Source organism: Cynocephalus volans, chromosome 5 (assembly GCF_027409185.1).
Source record: "Cynocephalus volans isolate mCynVol1 chromosome 5, mCynVol1.pri, whole genome shotgun sequence".
Taxonomy (NCBI): domain Eukaryota; kingdom Metazoa; phylum Chordata; class Mammalia; order Dermoptera; family Cynocephalidae; genus Cynocephalus; species Cynocephalus volans.
The window spans coordinates 38,986,967-39,008,800 of record NC_084464.1 but is presented as its reverse complement, the minus strand read 5'-3'; the positions used below and the strand labels follow the sequence as shown (position 1 = coordinate 39,008,800).

The window sequence follows — 21,834 nt, the reverse complement described above, 5'->3', positions numbered from 1 at the left end:
TCTATTTGGCTTTTATGCGTTGTCCTGGGTGAGTAGACAAGTCCATTTCTCACAATGAGAGTCCAGAAGTTGAACCTAGACTGTATCTTGAGGTCCTCAAATAATTAGTAAAGAAAGGCTATTTCTGGAGCAGTGGTGTGGGAGCAAGTTAAAACTATTGGTGAGGAAATCAGTATGTTCAGGGCAGATGCTTGGGCACATGTGCTCATGCACAAACACAGAGCTATGCAGACATGTAGACAGACATAAACAGGCACCAAACAATTTATAGTTACTCTTTAAAAAAAATAGTGAAGCTGGTATATTTTTGCACAAATATTACTTCACTTATCCATTTATTTATGTATTTTTTGGTGGCTGTCTAGTACTGGGAACTAAACCCATGACTTTGGTGTTACAACACTCTGCTATAACCATCTTTTTGAGCTAACCCACCAGCCCCTTATGGTTATTCTTTAACCTGTTCTTTAAATTTGATGAAATTCTACTGAACACTCTCTCTTTCTTTCAGAGCATCCAGTCACATCTTGCATAAAAGTTTCACTTGAAGTGGACACAATTTTCAAGGGGAGTTATTCTGTTCTCTTATGATAGATATAAAATTTTTAAAAAGACTGCTAATATAATTGCTGGACACAGACTCTTTGGAGGTTGAAACTGGGGTGCCAGTCTTAAAGAAGCAGACTATAAACCTTGATATGTTCTTATGCTGTGTTGATACAGGAGTAAAAAGTGTCTCTAAAATATTTTAGATCTACGCTATCTAAGCTATAGTGGCTGTTGAGCACACATAAAATGTGGGTAAACTGAATTGAGACGTGATGTGAATGTAACACACACATCAGATTTTGTACTGATTTTGTAACATACACATCAGATTTTGCACAGTTTGTAGAAAAGAGAATCTCAATAATTTCTTCAAATTGATTAAATGTTGAAATGATAATATTTTGAATATATTGAATTAAAAAATGCATATTAAAACCAATTCACTTATTTGTATTTTTTAAATTTTTTTATTTTAACATTTACTAGTACATATTTGTGGGGTACAGTGTGTTGTTTCAATGCATGTATATACAGCACAATGATTCACTTAGGATAGACAGCATCATTCTGTACCCAATAGTCCACCATCTCTTCTCCTCCCCATCCTTCTCTTCTCCTAGCCTCTGGTAACCATTATTCTACTCTCTACTTCTATGAGGACCACTTTTTTCTTTCTTTTTTTTAGATTCCACATATGAGTGAGATCTTGCGCTATTTGTCTTTTTGTTCCTGACTTCACTTAACATAATAGTTTCTAGTTCCATGCATGTTGCTGCAAATGATAGGATATCATTTCTTTTTATAAATGAATAGTATTCCATTGTGTATATATACCCCTCAGGTTTTTTTTTTATCCATTCATCCATTAGGTTGATTCCATCTCTTGGCTATTATGAATAGCATTGTGATGAACATGGGAGTGCAGGTGTCTTTTTGATGTATTGATTTCATTTCCTTTGGGTATATAACAAGTAGTGGGATAGTTGGGTCATAAGATAGATCTATTTTTAGTTCTCTGATGAGCCTGCATACTGTTTTCCACAATGGCTGTAGCAATTTACATTCCCACCAACAATTTAGGAGGGTTCCCTTTTCTCCGCATCCTCACCAGCATTTGTTATTTTCTGTCTTGTTTATAATGGCCATTCTAACTGGGGCAAGATGATATCTCATTGTGGCATTAATTTGCATTGCCCTCATGATTAATGACTTTTGAGTTTTTTTTCATGTGCTTATCAACCATTTGTATGTCTTCTTTTGAGAAATGTCTGTTCAGGTTCTTTGCCCATTTTTTAATTGGATTATTTGGGTTTTTCTTGTTGAGTTGTTTGAGTTCCTTATATATTCAGGATATTAACCCTTTTTCTGATGTTTAGTTTGCAGACATTTTCTCCCATTCTGTAGGTATTTCACCTTGCTGATAGTGTCCCTTGATGTGCAGAAGCTTTTTCAGTTTGATGTAGTCCCATTTGTATATTTTTGCTTTGCAGTCTTGCTCAAGAAAACACTGCCCATTCCCATTTCACATAACAATTCCTGTATGTTTTCTTCTAGTAGTTTCATAATTTCGGATCTTAAATCTAGGTCTTCAATCCATTTTGAGTTGGTTTTTGTGTATGGTGAGAGACAGGGGTCTAGTTTCAATCTCCTGCATGTGGAAATCCAGTTGTCTCATTTATTGAAGAGGCTGTCCTTCCCTCACTGTACATTCTTGGCACCTTTGTTGAAAATGACATGGCTGTAAGTTCATGGGTGTATTACTGGGATCTCTATTTTGATCCATTAGTCTATTTGTTTGTTTTTATGCCAGTACCATGCTGTTTTGGTTACTACAACTCTATATGTTGAAGTCAGGAAGTGTGATGCCTCCAACTTTGTTCTTTTTGTTCAAGATTGCTTTTTCTATATGGGGTCTTTTGTGGTTCCATACAAATTTTTTACTGTGAAGAATGTCACTGGTATTTTGGTAGGGATTGCAGTGAATGTGTAGATTGCTTTGGGGAATATGGACATTTAGATGATGTTAATTCTTCCAATCCAAGAATATGGGATATCTTTATGTTTATTTGTGTCCTCTTCAGTTTTTTTCACCAGTGTTTTATAGTTTTCTTTGTAGATGTCTTTCACCTTCTTGATTAAATTTACTACTATGTATTTCATTTTTGGTAGCTATTGTAAATGGGATTACTTTCTTGATCTCTTCTTCAGTTATTTCATTATTGGCTTATAGGAAGACTACTGATTTTTGTGTGTTGATTTTATATCCTGCCACTATCCTGAATTCGTTTATTAGTTCTAGTAATTTTGGGATGGAATCTATAGTGTTTTCTGTGTATATGATCATGACTTCTGCACATAGGAATAGTCTGACTTCCTCTTTTCTGATCTAAATGCCCTTTATTGCTTTCTCTTGCCTTACTGCACTGGTTAGAATTTCCAGTACTACATTGAATAAGAGTAGGGAAAGTAGGTGTCCTTGTTCCAGACTGTATTAGTCCGTTTTGTGTTGCTATAACAGAAATACCTGAGACTGGGTAATTGATAAAGAACAGAGGTTTATTTGGCTTATGTTTCTGGGACAGCTGCATCTGGCATGGGCCTCAGGCTGCTTCTACTAGTGGCAGAAAGTGGCAGGCAGCTGGCAGGTACAAGGAGATCACATGGCGAGAGGAAGCAAGAGAGAGCTAGCGGGAAGGTGCCAGGGTCTTTTTAAACAACCAGCTCCCACGGGAACCGATAGAGCAAGATTTCACTCATTAATACCCCCTCTCCCAAGGAGAACATTAATCCATTCATGAGGGATCCACCCCAGGACTCAATCAGGTTCCAGCACTGCAACATTGGGGATCAAATTTCCACATGAGTTTTGGAGGGGACAACACATCCAAACTCCATCACAGATCTTAGAGGAAAAGCCTCCAATTTTTGTCCATTCAGTATGACATTAGCTGTGGGTTTGCCGTATGTGGCCTTTACTGTGTTGAGGTACATTCCTTCTATACATAGTTTGTTGAGTGTTTTTATTATGCAGGGGTATTGGATTTTATCAAATACTTTTTCTGGATCTATTGAAATGATCATGTTGTTTTTTCCCTTTGTTTTGTTGATATGGTGTATCACATTTATTGATTTCCACTCGTTGAGCCATTCTTGCATCCCTGGGATGAATCCCACTTGATCATGGTGAGTGATCTTTCAAATGTGTTAGATTCTGTTTGCTAGTATTTCATTGAGGATCTTCACTTCTGTGTTCATCAGAGATATTTGTCTGTAGTGGGTTTTTTTGCTGTGTCTTTTTCCAATTTTGGTATGATGTTAATATTGGACTCATAGAATGAATTTGGAAGTATTCCCTCCTCTTCAATTTTTTGGAAGAGTTTGAGAAGAATTGGTATTAGTTCTTTAAATGTTTGGTAGAATTTGGCAGTGGAGCCATCTGGTCCTGAGGTTTTCTTTGTTGGGAGACTTTTAATTATTAGTTCAATCTCATTACTTGTTATTGATCTATTTAGGTTTTCTAGTTCTTCATGATTTAACCTTGGTAAGTTGTATGTGTCCAGGAATTTACTTATTTCTTCTAGGTTTTCCAGTTTGTTTGCATATAGTTGTTTATAGTAGTCTCTTATGATCCTTTGTATTTCTGTGGTATCAGTTGTAAATGTTTCCTTTTTCTTTTCTGATTTTGAGTCTTCTCTTTTTTTTTTGTTAGTCTAGCTAAAGGTTTATCAATTTTGTTTATCTTTTTGAAAAACCAACCCTTTGTTTCATTAATCTTTTGTTTTGTTTTTTAAATCTCTAATTCATTTATTTCTGCTCTGATCTTTTTTATTTCTCTCCTTCGTCTAATGATTTGGGGTTTGGTTTGTTCTTGTTTTTCCAGCTCCTTGAGGTGCAAATATTAGGTTGTTTATTTGAAGTCTTTCTTCTTTTTTATGTAGGCATTTATTGCTATAAACTTCCCTCTTAGAACTGCTTTTGCTATATGCCATAGGTTCTGGTACACTGTATTTTCATTTTCATTTGTCTCCAGGAATTTTTTAATTTACTTTTTGATTTCTTCTTTGACCCATTCATTGTTTAGGAGTATGTTCTTTAATTTCCATGAATTGTGTGGTATCTATTATTTCTTTTGCTGTTGATTTCTAGTTTTATTCCCTTGTGGTTGGACAAGATAGTTGATATAATTTCAATTTTTTTTAATTTGTTGAGATTTATTTTGTGACCTAGCATATGGTCTATACTGAAGAATGTTCCATGTGCTGCTGAGAATGTGTATTCTGCAGCTGTTGGATGAAATGTTCTATATATGTCCTTTAGGTCCAATCAGCCTAGAGCAGAGATTAATTCTGATGTTTCCTGGTTAATTTTCTGTCTGGATGATCTGCCCCTTGATGAAAGTGGGGTGTTAAAGTTCCCAACGGTTATTGTGTTGGAGTTTATTTCTCCCATTAGGTCCAAAAGCAAGCAATTGCTTTATATAACTTGTTGCTCCAGAGTTGGTTGCACTTATATTTGTTATATCCTCATGTTGAATTGATCCCTTTATCATTATATAATGATCTTCCTTACTTTTTTTTTTACTTTCCTTGGCTTGAAGTCTATTTTATCTGATATAAGTATAGCTACTGCTGCTCTTTTCTGGTTTCCATTTGCATGAAATATCTTTTTCCATCCCTTCACTTTCAGACAGTATGTGTCTTCATAGGTGAAGTGAGTTTCTTGTAGGCAGCATACTGTTGGTTCTTGTTTTATAATCTATTGAGCCATTTTGTGTCTTTTAATTGGGGCATTTAATCTATTTACATTTAGAGTTATTATTGATACACAGGGACTTGTTACTGTCATTCTGTTACTTTTTTTCTGGTTGTTTTGTTGACCCCCTTTTCCTTTTTTCTGATCTTACTGTCTTTCTTTGTGGTTGAGTGCTTTTCTCTAGCAGTGTATTTTGATTTCTCACTATTTATATTTAGTATGTCTCATAAGTTTTTGTGTTATGGTTTCCATAAGGCTTACAAAAATATGTTATAGTTCTAACATATTATTTTCTACTAATAATGTCTATTTGTTTTTACTTTTTTAAATGTGGCTTCTACACAACTTTATATTATATATGTGGCTCACATCTGTGACTCGTGTTACCTATTTTGTTGAACTGTGGCAATCCACATTTTGTATACCATAAATTTTATCAGTGACCTCATTGCCAACATCCACTGATTATACCTTTGAAAACCCATTTCTGATATCCTTTAGACTAATCAGCAAAGTGTTGGCTATTGATGAGCAAAGGAGAGCTGAAGCAATTGGACCCCTAGAGTAGGAATTCCTGACTAAGGAAAATGTCTGCTGCTAAGGTGTACATGGGAAAAAAATTTTTTATATCACACTTTCTACACTGAAGAGAGGTAGAGACATCATAAGTGTTGGGTGTCTGGAAAAAGGGCTATGGGAAGTACTATCAGCTGATAGGTATTGTCTCCTCACTGTGTATAGGTACTAATCCAAGGACTTCACATGCTTAATTCTCCTAATATTCCTATGAGTTATTCCCTATTATTATCTTCATTCCTATGTAAAAGGGACAGAGTGATTAAGAAACTTGCCTAAGTGAGGCAAGCTATGTGTCAGCCTAGATTTTAACTATACTATACTTTTACCACTGTCCTGTACTCCAGGAAGGCCTTATAGTGACTAGTGAGGAGCACAGTCTTTGTGGCCAAACTACCTAGACAGAATTTTTGTAAATTTAATATTATTTTTTAATTAAAAATTATAACTGTCTACATTTATGGGATACAATGTGATATTTTGACATATGTATATGGGTGTGTAATGATTAAATCAAGCTAATTAACATATTCATCACTTCTCTTACCTATCATTTTTTATGGTGTGACATTTGAAATGTACTTTTAGTTATTTTGAAATATATGATATGTCTTTGACTGTAGTCACCCTACTATGTAATAGATCTCAAAACTTATTCCTCTTGTCTATTTGAAACTTTGTACACTTTAACTAATAACTTCCCATTCCACCCCCCACCCCACCTCCAGCCTTTGGTAACCACCATTCTACTCTTTGTTTCTATGAGTTAAATTTTTTTAGATTCCATAAATAAATGATATCATGTGGTATTTGTCCTTCTGGACCTGGCTTATTTCACTTAGCATAATGTCCTCCAGGTTCATCCATGTTGCAAATAACAGAATTTCCTTCTTTTTTAAGAATAAATAGTATTACATTGTGTATAAACACCACATTTTCTTTATCCTTTTATCTGTTGATGGACACTTAGGTTGATTCTGTATCTTGGCTATTGTGAATATTGCTGCAATAAATATGGGAGTACAGACATCCCTCTGACATATCGATTTCAATTTCTTTGCCTATATCCCATGCAGAAGTGGGATTGCTGGATCATATGGTAGTTCTATTTTTAGCTTTTAAAGAAACTTTCATACCATACAGTCGATCCTCTGAATCCACGAGTTCAACCAACCACGGATGCAAAATGGGGGGGGGGAATAAAAACTAACAATATAACAATAAAAATAATACAAATAAAAATACAGTATAACTGTTTATATGGCATTTACATTGTATTACATATTATGAGTAATCTAGAGATGATTTAAAGTGTACATGAAGATGTGGGTAGTTTATATGCAAATACTATGCCATTTTATGTAAGGGATTTGAGCATCTACGGATTTTGATATCTGCCGAGGGCACTGGAACCAATCCCTTGCAGATACCAAGGGGCAACTGTACACATATATCTCTTTGCCTGCATGATTAGAATTAAGCCCTGTAATGAGGGGCAATGGACGTTGCACGTTTCCAGATTTGATGCTCCTGAGGAATATCACTTCCATGGCATTCTGTGTGGGATGCATAACCTGAACCTAAGTATGAGGGGGAAAATTACACAAAGCCCAAACGAGTAGTGTTCTATTTTTTTTTTTTTTTTAATGTGAGCAGTTACTGAATTCTTCAAAAATATCAAGGGCATAAATTCAAAGAAAGGCTATGGTAATGTTCCAGGTTAAAGGAAACTAAAGGGACATGGGCAACATCTAATCCTAAACTATGTGTTGTGCTGGAGGGGGGAAATTCTATAAAGGACATTACTGGGCCAGTAGACAAAATTGGAATACAGGTGAGAGATTTCTTTTTTAAAAAACCATTGTATCAATGTTAAATATGCTGAATTGATCATTATACTGTGGTTATATAGGAGAATATTCTTACTTTTAGGAAATACCTGAAAGGGACCCTAGCTAGAACACGGCCATCTTCGCGGTAACTAAGACCAAGCAGAAAATTTCAGTTAGCCATTAACTTAGGAACTGCTAACCATCAATTCCTTGAGGTTAGCAGAGGAACTGAGAAACTGACCATATGGCTGAAACTGCCTGGAGATGAAATCATGCCGCAAAAGGATCCTCCTCAAAAGTTTTTTTCTGTTTATCTCCTATCACACCCTCTTATGTTGATTTACTTTAGATGTTACACACCTAAACTTAAGAACTGAACTAAATTTTCTTGTTTTTCCTACCTTTCCTAATCAACTGCAAAAAAAGTAATTCCAAGAGAAAGGCTAAGCACCCTAGTTGATTATTAACTCATTTCCTTGCTTAAAGGAAAATTGCATTCACATTGGTCAGAGGTAGGAGTCAGATATTTTTATGCTCCAGTGATGCTTGATTGAGGTTATTGTCTTTGCGCTCTCCCCAAAATAACATCAAGGGTTTGAAGCTGACCAGTCCATCAACTGCAGACTCCATGTCTCCAAAGCATCCAGTCCATCATGGGACCCTCACATCTGACTCAGACCCTCTGCTGATCCTGTCACCAGCCTCTCCCTTTGCCTGCAGGACAAAACGCTTACCTCACCTTCCTGCCTCTTCCCCTTTATAAACCCCCAGAATAGACATCAGAAGGTGGAATGATTTTAGCCTGGTCGTCCCCCATATGCTAGTTATCTGAATAAAGCTTCCAATCCTTGCACAGACTTTTGGACTTTGAGGTCATTTGTTTAATGCGAGAGAGTAAACTGAGCCTGTTGCCAGTAATATATCCACTTAAATATTTAAGAGCAAAGGACCATGATACATATAACTTTCTTTTAAATGTTCTGGGGAAACACACACACACAGAATGTTAATAGGTAAATCCTGATAAAAGGTATACAGGTGGTCTTTGTACTGTTCTCATTGCTACAAGTTTTCCATAAATTTGAAATTATTTCCAAATAAAAAGTTTAAAAGCCTTTTAATACAATGTGAAGTGAAAAGAACAGTACGACTGTTACTGATAGGTCAGGCTCAGCTTGCCCTCTCTCCTTAAACAAATGACCTGAAAGTCCAAAAGCTGATGCAAGGATTGGAAGGTTTATTCAGATTACCGGTACTCAACTGAATGTCTAACCAAGCAAACAAACAAAGAGAAAAGAGGAGCAGTGGGGTCAAGTTTAGCCTAGTCCTAATCGGCGGGGCCAACCTATTCCATTAACAGTAATTGATAAAAGTTCTCCCCACTGTTTTCAGCATAAAGAAGAAAAGTTTCAACTAGATTTAAATCAGAAAAACAAAGCATAGCCAGGAGCCCTCCAGGGTGCACCTATCCAGAAGTGGATACAATCCAACCAAACAGAAGAGTGCTCAGAAAATCAGGGAAAGGTAAAGAGAATAAAGCATTGCCTTGTCAGAATTTAGGTCAGGGACTCCAGGAGAGATCTACCAGCAGCAGAGACAAGGGAGCAAAAGAGTCCCAGTGGCCACTTGCCTCTTGCGACTAGAGTCCTCTCCGGTGCCCAAAGCTTTCCAATTTTTGCCAGTGATTAAATTAGACTCTCGGATTCCAAAGTCATAGAAATGAACAATGTACCCAGCACTAAAGCAAACAATGCTTTATTAAAAGAGGAGAGACGTATGCATAAGGGTGGGTAGCGACAGTAAAGCTAGTCCCCCCCGCCCCCCCCCCCCGGGAGTTGTTCAGGGTCTTTTATAGGGAAAGGAGTTAAGGGGTGGCAGGCCAGCGTTACTGGAGGTGGTCAGGTGGTCTGTTCTGTTCTTCCTGGTTGTGTCATGAGCACGTGCTCAGTAGGCAGTGGTGTTCATCATTGTCACCCCAGGAGGGTCATTGTAGCAGTCACTTTGATGCTTTGTGCACAGGTGGGAATTCCTAAAGGGGTCTTAAAATTAATCTGTAACTTTTACAATTATAGTAAACAAGCCTTGGGGAGGGGTTTTGCAACTCAGTAAATATTTGTTTTCTCTCTTATCTCAGTCTATTTTGTCAGGGCAGCCCATGGGGTAATCATTTGCCCTGAGGGGTCTCATGACTGAGGAGTGGAAAAGTAACAAAGTGTCCTCTGCAGGGAAAGTGGAGTCAGTTTGGTTCACAGGCCTAACCTTACTCTTTTTCACAACGAACCCTCAAGTTCTCATCAACCACCGAAAATAATTAGCAATATTTTGTCAATGTTCCCTCTGTACTCTCCAACACCAACTAATATTTTGAAGCAAATCCAAGACGTGAGATTCCAAAGCACTTTACTGTGGACAATAAACAAAGAAAGGTAGGACTTCGTCTGTCATAAGTAAATGCAGATAAAGGTGATACGCAAACTTCTGTCAATTGTTCAGAGAACAATTGGGTAGCCAGCGCCTGACCAAAGCCTTAGGCTCCTTCGGCTTTGCCATATGAGGCACATGTGATTGGAGTAAGGGATTTATTGAGCCATGGGGGGACAACTTGGCCAGGAACACTTGAGGTGCAGTAGCGTCTGCAGCCCATGTGCTGGTAGTGAGGTAAGAGTAGAAAGCAATTCTATTCAGTCGGACCTGAAAGAATTCCGGTGGTACCTGAGGGAGGAAATAAAATTACCAGATGGGAGAGGAAAATGAGAAGAAAAAAAGGAGAATAGTTGTCGAAACTGTGTGTTAACCTTTCTGTGGGAAACTCCAGACATGGGGCAGGAAAACAGAAGGCCTGTGGGAAAGGGTCTTGACGACGAGGATGGGACTCAAACCCACGCATGCAGAACACAACGGAATAGCAGTCCATCGCCTCAGCCACCTCATCTCACGAGAGGAAGAGTTTTGGGATACCTTTTTAAGTATTATCTTTGGTGAAGTCTTGCACTTTGACTTCAGTAATATGTGTAGCATTTTCCTTTAAACTACAGTCACCCCCTAAAAATTTCTAAACACCAAGGTGAAGTGTTTGGATCCCTCCCCGGACCGGACAAAAAAAAAAAAAAAAGAAAAGAAAAGAAAAGCTCACACAAAACAAGTTCTTTCCACTCTGGAGAGCTTCACAGTTTGATAATCCTACCCTGACTGGCCAGTATCTGTACTGAATAGTCATCTTTCCTCAGTGCCCACACTCATTTTCCAGCCACTGTGAAATTGTTTCTGTTTTCCTCAAGCTCCATGCTGTCCTCATTTTCTACCCACACCATGTTTAGCCCTCGCCCTGTCCTCAAGTCACCTGCCTTAGTTCTCCATTCATTCCTCAGATCTCAACTTACTCTTTACAGCACTTCTTATTGAGGCTAAACAGCTAAAATAAAAATTTTTTTTAAAAGCGAGAATCCTCTTTCTCTAGCAAATGTACTTCCATTCTATACCTGCCACAGAATTTTATCTCAATATTATGTATTTTTATGCTCAATGACCCTATCATGCCACACTGCCACAGAAGATGCTTATATAAATTGAAATCTGATTTTTAGTTATTTCCAGTGACCGTAAATCTCGAAGTGTTTTAAGCTTTTTTCTTCTGGCTTGAATTGCGTTTACATTTAATGGTAGCACACAATAAAAGACATATAGAGACAATTTTGATAAGTAGCTTGTTACATATTAAAAGTAAAGTTGCATCAGGAATTGCATCTTTAGTGAAAGGGATGGAGATTTTTCCCCCGTCAGTTCACGCGTCCGTGTAATGAAAACTTCATATCGTTGAAATAAGACGGGATTTGGTGAAAATAAACAGCAAAAAGACCAATACTTTGTGATTTTTTAATAAGTCTGGAGCTTACAAAAGGTGTTGCGATAATAAAAGTGACAGCAAGCAGAGTTGCGACCACGTAAAAAATATAATTTTAGAAAATACATTTTTTACATTTAATATTACAATATACATATTCTTTGACAAAAGTGACTTTTTTTACGGGTCTGAATAAGTGTAAAAAAAAAATTAAAACGTTAACTTTCCGTGATATATAACCGTTCCCTTTCGTCGAAAGTGTAATATTATTAATTGGAAGTAAATGAGGAATTTGTCACCTCTTCCATGAAATCAGGGAAAATTCGCAGCTGAGACAAAGCTCTGCTTCTTGTTTACAGGAGAGTTGGGAGACACCAGTATTTCCAGTCGTGCTTTTCTGCCACGGTAAGGTGTTGTGTAAAAAGTGCAAGTGATCTGCAAAAGAAGGCAGAAGCAGAGAGCATTCACATCCCACAGGGAGCTGGGGCGTGGTGCGGTAGACACGTTCTGGAAAGATGTTTCGCTGCAGCCTCATGGATCTCGTGGTAGCCAGCTCTGCAACGCTGCCGCTGAGCTGTGCTGGTGCCCCAGGCGCTCGCTTCCCTGAGCTTTTTCCTGTCTACATTCCCTCCCTTCTCGCCTTGCCCGCCGCTTCCCTCTTTCATCCCCGCCTCTCCAAAACCAAACCACCCCAGCAATTTCCGGGGGACTGCACTTTTCCAATCTGCCTAAGACAGTCCGGGTTCTGAAACCCCCTCTTCAGGAGCTAGTCTGGTCCCAGACAAGGAACTGCGGAGAAAGCCGAGGAGCTGCGCGCCGTGCAAAGCCCTCAGGGAACCCTAGCTAAAGAAAAGGTCGGGGTGACGTGGAGTTAAACTCCGCTGTCCTGGAGAAGGCAGGCTATTTAGCTCATTTCCCCGCTTCTGCGTCCAAATAAATCTTGCTCGTGTGTATTAGTCTGTTTTTGTTGCTTATAACAAAATACGTGGAGCTTGGGTAATTTATAAGAAAATGAAATTTATTGCTTACGGTTTCTGAGGTTGGGAAGTCCAAAGTCCATCTGGTGGTTGTGACAATGACCCAAGGGTCTTACATTGCAAGATGGTGGAAGCAGGGAGAGCAGAGAAAGACAGACAGACTCTCCTCTTCTTTTAAAGACCACAGAACCACACCCCTGAACACCATTTTTAATCCATTCACTGCGGCAGGGTCCTACAATCCAAGCTCCTCTTTAAGGCTCCACCTTTCAATGACCGTAATAGGATTTCCCACCCTCTTAACAGTCACAGTGGGGGCTAAGTTTCTAATACATAAAACTTGGGGGACATAATTCAAGCTTCAGAGAGTTTTGGGGGGACATAATTCAATCCAGTACACTCGTGCAAACTCGAAGCAGCACCTATTTCTACTGACTATTGACTATCACCGGTTGTATCTTCCTGGCCATCTGTTCTATGGGCTCAGCCCTCAGAAGCTGAGCTTCGATCCCATTGTGTTCTTGTCTGAGGACAGTTTTCTCTCGCCTTCGGCAACTGTCGGCCCTCCCTCATTACCTGAGAAAATCCTTTTCTCAATTTCCATGCCAACTTTTCTCAGTCCACGACTATGACCAAATTTCTTTCTTCTCTTCCCACCAGCTGCCTACCTCCTGTCTCCTCAGTTGTTTATGGATCTTCTCTAGAGACTTTGATTGCCAGTTCCAGCAAGACTCAGGCGACTTCCTCGTGATTTCCTTTTGAAATTTCTGCTTTTTCTGTCCAAGAAGCAAATTGTACACAGCAAGAATATATTGGTCCCTTGGTTGGAGACTGAAGATAAGCGGTTCAACAGATGTGACGTGGGAATATCAGGAAGAAAATTAGACGTAGTGATTTGTTTGAGCCAGAGATGATGGATTGTGGAGAGGGGCGGGGATCAAATGGATAAAGGGAAAGCCCCAAGGTCCTGTCGAGATTAGAACTGGGACCACCGGATTCAGAGTCCAGAGTGCTAACCATTGCACAATGGAATCCACCCCTTCCAAAGGCTTTCCTAAAATCTTGGACGAGCTACTTCTCTCTCCTCAGATTCCCTATGTCCGGTTACTTGAGAGGTGAGCACATTCTGGTTTTCCTCTTCTAGGACTAAGTCATGGACGTTTATCTGTCACATGCTTACACCCAACACTTTTCACACCAGAGTCTTCATGGAAAACGCGGACTGCCAAATGTCAGGACTCTTCCCCTCCACCTACCACAGCTTTTCCTCCCAAGTTGTTCAGGAAGTCGGTGCCCCCGGACCTCTATTTCTTCATTGGAAAACAAGCAAGGCTGTTGAACAAGACTGAATCCTTACCCCGTGCGGGGTTTTCTGACAAGTGTTTCCTACTGTTACCTCACCTAGGGCTCACAACCACCCTGTGAGATGATAACCAGTATCTCTATTTTTCAGGTGAGGAAACTGAGTCAAAGACCTGAGATCCTTTACTTTTCTTGGTTACTTGATTTTACTGCTTTCTCCAAAATCGTTTTTAACTAGGATGGGATCTGACACTTTTGAGAATGCGTTATGGAAAGATTTTACCAAAGTCACAGGGGAGACATTGGGGTTTACGGAAAACTGAAATAAATGTACTCGGACTATGAGGCTGGAGGAAGATGGAGTAGCTACGGGAGAGCAATTCAGGGCACGAGGGGGAGGAGAAAAGAGAAGGCCCCTCAGGTGCTTCCCGGGATCGCGCAGCCCCACGGTCCTCCTACTGCCCTTTCACCAGCGAGAAATACGTGCAGGGAAGACTCCCAGATAGACGTGAAGAACATTCCCCGCCTCTGCCTCGTATATCCCTCGTATGTCCCTCGTATATCCCTCGTATATCCCTCGTATATCCCTCGTATATCTCGCACACACACAGGAATCCATACTGTGAAAATGCCCCCCAACACACACACACCGAGAACATACACACACATACAGTCACTCACACAATCAGTTTCTGTGATGAGTCTCTGAGTGTCGTGTCCTGTCCCAGCATCTTTGTAAACTCACCCTGCTAGTCTTTAGCGGGCTCGGAATGTAAAAATTCTCAGCTCAAGTTTAATAAGGAATCTTGAGTAATTTCTTCAGTGATGTGATAGTACAAAGTTGTCCTCCAAGTATTATACCTGGGTTCCATTCTCGCTCAATGAGAGCTGGCCTAGTCGACTTCTGATTCTGCTCTGGGGACAGTCCGCCCTCTCGTGGGCACCGACGGTAAAGCGCAAACATTGCCAGGTACCAGTCTAAGAAACCATGAAGTCTATTCTCTGAGTACTTGTCTACCGCAAGTGGTAAACATCATCGTCACGGTCGGCGTTGTAGTCATCAACAACACTATCATCTTATACCTTCTACAGCTGAAGAAATATTTCTTCAACCTAGTAAATGACAGAACTGGGGATTCAACGCAGGCAGGCTGGCTCCAGTGTGAATTAAGAACACTAACAGCTAAGAACCGGTGTGATGTGGTCTCCCGTATTCAGCTTTAAAAAGTATTGCTGGAAATCAGTACTTCCACATTTAGGCTCAGATAATTATTTATGTCTTAGTTCCTGTTCAAAGTGTCATCAATATTAATAATATTTCTTAAACAGAGGGTAAAGCATGTAGATTTTAATAAACCCTCTTTACATATTTAACAACAAATGCTAAGAATGAGATATCCTTACATTGCAAAATCAATGACTTTAAAAATTCATTGAGAAAAACAGGACTGCGATCTCGATGTTCCTTTTACCTCAAAATCATCTGAGAACGTCCTTCTCCCTCAGCTCTGGGGCAGCCAGTTCTCCTCCCCAGAGAACAGAGCCCAGAAGAGACCCCACACTCAGGAATCAGAAGACCAACTACAGAAGGGGAGACACTTCCTCAGAGGCCAGCAGAGCCCAATGCTAAAGTCTGAAGCCACGAACGCTGGTGGAGGACAGATTTTCTGAAAGAGGGAAGAGGAAAGGTAAGCTGCTCAGGTTGCCTCCTGTCAGCCTTGAGGAATCAAAATATTATTAATTGCTAGAATTGCTTGAATGCTTTGCTTGCTTAAATACTAACATAACTGTACACCACAGACCTATGGTGTACATACTGTGGCACCATTTTTAAAGTGATAAAACTGTAACATAGATTTTAGATACTTGTTCAGGGGTTCACAGTAAGTTATCAGTCTAGTTGCCAGTAGCTCCTCAAACTGAGGTGTTTGATGCTCCCTAACACCTAAGGCCGACCTCTATGTTTATGCCACGAAGATCGCTACAGTTATGCATCGAAAAATGCTAGGAGTCGCCTTCTCCACATGCTCTGTCATTCTCTGCCCTCTCTGTCTCCTTGCACGGCCTCCAGGCTCTGGTCTGGATTTCAGGTGCACACCCTGCTCAGGACTCCTGGACCTGCACTCGGAGCAGTTCCCGCACCCTCCTCCTATGTCTCAGCCTCCAGACTCTACATTCAAATCCTCATTCGTTCATCTTTCTTCATTCATCCTATTTAAAATGGCGAATACCTTAATGCTTTCTTATGGAATATAATCTTTGAAGAAAAGACAAAACAATAGATGAAAATTGAATGAACCTCCTCCAAACTCACTCCAGTACACATAGGTATAATTTCATAAACAACGTGGATTATGTCCCTTCAACCCTGCTTTAGGCCTATGAAAATCAGCTTTGTCTACATATCTGTAATTACATAGTTACATAAATAAAGCCCAACAGACATAATCTTATGTATTGTTTAAATGCTTGTGACTGGAACACATTTGCAACATCAACACCATGAAGGTCTGCCTTATCATAGTTATTTGATTCTGTGTGGTGGCATGATTTAACTAGACCCCATTTGTTGGATATTCCGGTGGTTTCTATTCTCTGTCTCTTATGACGACGTTTCACGTGAGTATACTCCAGCCCTGTGCCCCTGGACCTGCCATCTGTTATCTGCCCTCCCTGGGCCAGCCCCTAATTCCTCATCCAGACGCCCAGCTCGATGATCTCCTTCAGGACCTCCGGCGGACTACATTGGAAAGACAATTTAAAATCAAATAATCCTTTAAAAGAAAAAGCGGTAAGTAATATTTTCCACTTCCTCCTCCTCCCTTCTCGCCCCGGTCCTCTGCCCTGCACAGCTCTGTGTCCCCCGTTCTTTGCACCCGGGGGAAAGGGTAAAAACACTGCCCGGGTACACTTCAAACCTTTGGGGACTCGCGAACAGAACTATGTTGTGAGTGAGTTAAAGGAAAACGAAGGGGCCGGATTTGGAATTTCTTAGAGCGTCCTTAATTATTCCCTGCTTTTTACAGGTTAATAGCCTAGTTTCTCTGAAAATAATTAGCAGCCCCATTGGGAGGGGAGAAAAACGTACTGGCCAGTACGGGGCTCGAACCCGCGACCTTGGCGTTATTAGCACCACGCTCTAACCAGCTGAGCTAACCGGCCTCTCACTGGCTCGTGGATACTTTTGTCATTACTTAAGGTCTGAAAGCGTTAAGTACTACAGCAAAACTTTCTCTTACTACGAGGAAGGATTTCTCTACTGCTTCCCATCCTTAACAAAAACAGTGACAAACTTTCTATTAAAACAAAAACGGAACAAACCGAAGAAAAAGCGCTGATTTCTAAGCCGTATTCGTACACTTCCAGCACGACGCTTAAGCTTTTCAAACCGCGCCTAATGGCCCAGGAATCCGTGCGACTCTGCCGCCCCCTAAATGCCTGCTCAGCAGCACCTGCGGGCCCTGAATCCCACTCGCCGGACCCCGTAAGAGCCGCTCACTAGCAGAAGGTAACAATTTGGTGCCTGAAGGACACCCCGGACGGGTCTGATACTCCACTGTCCTGGAGTCGCCCAGGTTTCTTCTGTCTGGCGCCGCCAGGGCGGGACTTGGTCTCCATTCGGCAATCTTCCTATCGACCTGCTGCCTCAGATTTCCGGAGGGGCCTCACATCGAAGGACGCTTCGGAGACCTCGGTACTGGCGAGTTCTAGAAATGGGGCTCTAGTCACCATCCCAGAAGCCGTTAAACTCCAGTCTTTGTCCCCCCCAAATATTGCCATTCTTTCTAGTATCTTGTTTCTCCTTCCAGAAATTCTAAATGCATAGTTATACAAACATGTTCTCTTTTTTCTCTTTGTAAAGACTGGCATTTTATTCATATTTTTTCTATTCCTTTTATTTATTTATTTTTTTAATTGAGAATGGATTTTTGGGATCTTTCCATAGCAGAACAGAAAAGTCTTCTTCATTCTATTTTAAATATGCAGAGTATTCGATTAGAAGGCTTGTCCAATCGTTGGCAATTAATTTAATTTTCCATCTTGCTGTTGCAAACACTGGTCACATCTTCCCATATCCCGGGTGTGCCATGATACCTTCCTCACATGTGAAAGAGATGCATCAAACAATGTGTGCATTGGCAATTTTGACAAGACATTATCCTACTGTGCTTCAGAGAGCTGGCCCTAGTATCCTTCCTGTTTGCTTGTTTGCTTTAACTGTATTGAGCACAAGTAAATAGGATACTGGCCACATTCCTACCTCTCCTTCTTCCTGAATTCCCTACTACAGGTCTGTAGCAAAACTAGACAATCAGTGAAGAGATAGAGGAACTAACATTGGTGCTTGCTAGATTCTGGAATATCACTTTTGGGGTGCGGTTAACGATGTTTGGCAAAGGGAATGTGGGAGATTCAAGTGGGAGAAGAAAGGGGCTGTGTGGAGAGCAGGGAGAAGGGGCCAGCCGTGGCCTTCCTTTGTGCACCTTAGAGAGAACAACATGGGCAAAAACACGCGAGTGGAGAGGATTTAAGACATGTTAGCATATCTGGAGATTAAGCCTGAGTCAGAGTGTTGGGGTGCTGAGGAGAAGGGGGGCAAGTAGTAGGAGATGATGCCAGAAGAAGATAGAACATGTGCATGATGCAGGACGCTCCGGTAGAATGCAACATCTAAATCAAACATTGTATTTACGGTAGAGGAGGTGGGGTGCTGAAAATAATTAATTGATCTACATCTGGTCTAAACTGAGAAATAGGATCACTATTTACAGACAATGTTAAGGATTTTTTACTTTTTCTTTTTTTAAGAAAGATCCACACAACTAGAAAAGTAAAGAACTTTTTAATTGGTCCCAACAACAATGGGAATTCCTGGAAGGATTTTAGGCATTGAAGTCATATGAATAGATTTGCATTTTAAATAGATCTCTTTAACCTCTACTAACAGCCTGACCTATTTCCAAGTACTTTAGAGTCATCAGGGACCTGCAACAACAACAGGTCACTACTACCACCACCAGTAAAGTTTCTGCGCTTACAGAGTATGGAAACACATATACATGTGATGGAAAAATAGTGTGAAGTAGGGGGAACTGGAGTGATGGGAGCAGGTTGTAATTCTAAATAGAGTTGGTAACGTAGCCTTAACTAAGAATGTGGTACAATATTAGACTGGAAGAAGTTGAGTGACGGAGCCTTGCGATGTGTGGCATGTTACAGGCAGAGCGCAGCCAGTATAGTGCAAAGGTGGGAACATGCACGGAGTGTTTGAGGAATAGCAAGAGGGCCCATGTGGCCAGAGCACAAGCAAGGGAGAGAGTAACAGAGATGAGACCAGAGAGACAGGGAGGGCGCTGCTGGGTTCGCTTACGTTGGTTAGTGTGAGCCATTGTGAAAACCAAGATTAAGGTCGGGAGTTGGGACCCGCCAGCCGCCAAAAGAGGGAGAGAGAAATGGAGGCTCAAAATGTGTAGGACTTTGTAGGAGATCTTAGGAATTTGGCTTTATTTCAAGTAAAACGGGGAGCTTTTGGATGATTCTGATTTCGGAAAGAGACTTTGTGCCCACGCTCACCTCACAGCTGCTTCCCAGTCTTTTTTCCTTCCAGGCCTCTGTCCAACCAGCCGAACCGTTCGTCACCGTGCACGAATTGAGGTCTAATCAGACATCCGCACCAAGTGGGTGGAGCAAGTCCATTCTGCAAAGCTCTTCCGGTTGGGAGGATTCTTCTCCCCCTTACTGGGACGTAGTGCGGTAGCAGCCCGTGTTCACCCAGAGTCTCATCCTGGTGAAGAGCTGGGTGCTACGGTGTCCAGCCACCTGGGGACCTTGAGACTCCTCAGAGCGTGGTGAGACTCACGCCCCTTTTCTAGCCTGGGGAATGGAGGGAACTACATGCCAAAGGGACAAGTGGCCACAAAGTTTCTTTCCCTTTTGGAGAATTGAAATCTTTTTAGGCAAAACAGTCATTTGGGTAGTTTTTCCTCATGCTGGTAGCCTGGAAGAACTGCATTAGAGAGATTCCTTCAAGAACCCACTCAGCACTCCCAGATGAGGCACCGTTTTAAGGATGGAAGATAAAAGACAGGGTTTGTTTTTAAGCCTAAGGGGTGGAACAATAAACAGCCTGACTACGTTGCCTCGAGTTTTAAGTCCATTCACGTTCTTACTTAGTATGCGCTCACGCAACAACGTTGAGTTGAACACGAGCCAAATATGATTGTTTAATGTGGGCTTCGAACCTGCACAAAGATAAACCTCAACGACTCAGCCATTTGACAAGAAAGACTGTCGTACGTGTTTTGTGTTGTGGAGTAAAAGATAAGATACACACAACCAAGTCACTAACCCTTAAACCTTCTTTCCCTCTCGCCTTCCTCACCTCCGAAAAAAAAGCAAAAACCAGCGAAGGGTGTCACTTCCCTCGAGCGCTCGGGCTCCCTGCACCCAGCCGGACTGTCCTTGCTCTGAGCGCGATGTTGTCCCAGCTGGACGCTGTGTCTCGGGGAAATGTCCGGCAAGAACATATGTGGCCGTCCAGGCTCCTTGCGAGGACCCCGGTGCACAGACGTGCAGGGAGACACACCCTGATCCCAACCCCCAAACCAACTGGAGCGTCCTGACTGGAATTTCGCGACGATCCCGTGGAGCGCGGCTCCCAGCAGAGCGTGAGCGCTCGGAGCCCAGCCCGGACCCGCGCTGACCCGGCAGTGGCAACTCTCCTGAGCCGAACGGCCGCAGCGAACCGAGTCCCTGAGGGCTTCGTAGGGACCAGGAGGGAAAGGGGTCGTCACGAGAGGCAGGTTACTCAGTAGGCTCTGCCCCGCTGGCTCTCCCTGCAGAATCTTGCGTTCTCTCTCTCCGCCCCACGGTACCGCCATACATCGCCTCCCTCTTCTTCCTCTAAAAGCCAGGGGATACCTGAAAATATTTATCTTGCCATAAGTAAGTCGTTGGGTACTGGTAGTGTCCGTGAACACCCGGTTTGGAAGCGGAGAGCAGGTGGCCGTTCGCATTCGTTGGAGGGCTGAGAACCTCCGACTCCAGCCCCTCCTTCTATCCACAGCGCCCTGGACGACAGACGACAGGCTTTGTCTTTTCGATCGAACGATGACGATGGTGTGTGTGATTCTAAGCACGTCCAGTAACAGGCTCAGAACCTGCAAGAAGAGAGCTGTTTCCGCCCGGTTTCGAACCGGGGACCTTTCGCGTGTGAGGCGAACGTGATAACCACTACACTACGGAAACCTCAACACGCTGGGCGTTTTCTTTCCAAAAGGAAAAATAGAGCTTTTTCTAGCTGCCCTCTAGTCCCTAACATTAAATCCTTTTTTTATTTCTCTCAAGAAATTATCAAAGTTATTGCGCTTTTCTGTTTATTAACATCAATAATGTCTGTCTTTATGGGTCTCACACCAAGAAAAGACTCTGTCTTCTCAAGAAATTCCTTTCCAAACACAATACAGAAATTGCAGGAAGCCTCCAAATAGGGGAAATCTCAAAGAGATTCCTCCTTCTTGCTCTATTTGGGTTGATCTGACCGTAGATGGCTCTGGGATCTCCATCTCTCGGGAGCCAGAAATCATCCCAAAAAAATCACCAGGATCTGGCGGAACCGAACTCCAGAGACTGTCCGCTCTGTGCCGGGCAGCGCTCGACGGATAGAAAGTGGGGGACCGGGAGCGGGGTGTGCCCGGTTGTCTGCCAGCCAGGGGACGGCGGGGAATGGGTAGGGAGCGTCCGACTTGCTGTGACTGGACCCAGTGCCCGGTAAGTCTAATAGACCTCAAACGGCCCACTGATGTGGGGTATGCGCGCTCAGTTTCCGGTGTCCCTTATTGCTTTATAACACGGGGAGGACCACTGGGATTAACTGAAAGGCAGATCACGGCTCGCCCGGTCTTCCCGCGGCCTGTGCAATGGTAACTACACCCACATTTCCAAACCTCATTAGTGCTGAGCGCTCCGAAGGAGGCCTCCTGTTATGCTGCTGAAGGCAGGAATT

General features: G+C 41.8%; 1 protein-coding gene and 2 non-coding genes across 3 annotated transcripts in view; all 3 read right to left on the bottom strand.

Annotated features, from left to right (window-relative positions):
* LOC134377918 (histone H4) overlaps positions 1-21,834 on the bottom strand; it is a 734,914-nt gene that overhangs the window by 566,777 nt on the left and 146,303 nt on the right. Inside the window, exon 3 of the mRNA XM_063096728.1 lies at positions 5,783-5,796. Coding sequence (XP_062952798.1) covers positions 5,783-5,796 — 14 coding nt within the window. The remainder of the gene's footprint in view (positions 1-5,782; positions 5,797-21,834) is intronic.
* TRNAI-AAU (transfer RNA isoleucine (anticodon AAU)) lies at positions 16,918-16,991 on the bottom strand. Its single transcript has one exon. It is a non-coding gene; the product is annotated as a tRNA-Ile (tRNA).
* Positions 21,005-21,077, bottom strand: TRNAV-CAC (transfer RNA valine (anticodon CAC)). The gene has a single exon. It is a non-coding gene; the product is annotated as a tRNA-Val (tRNA).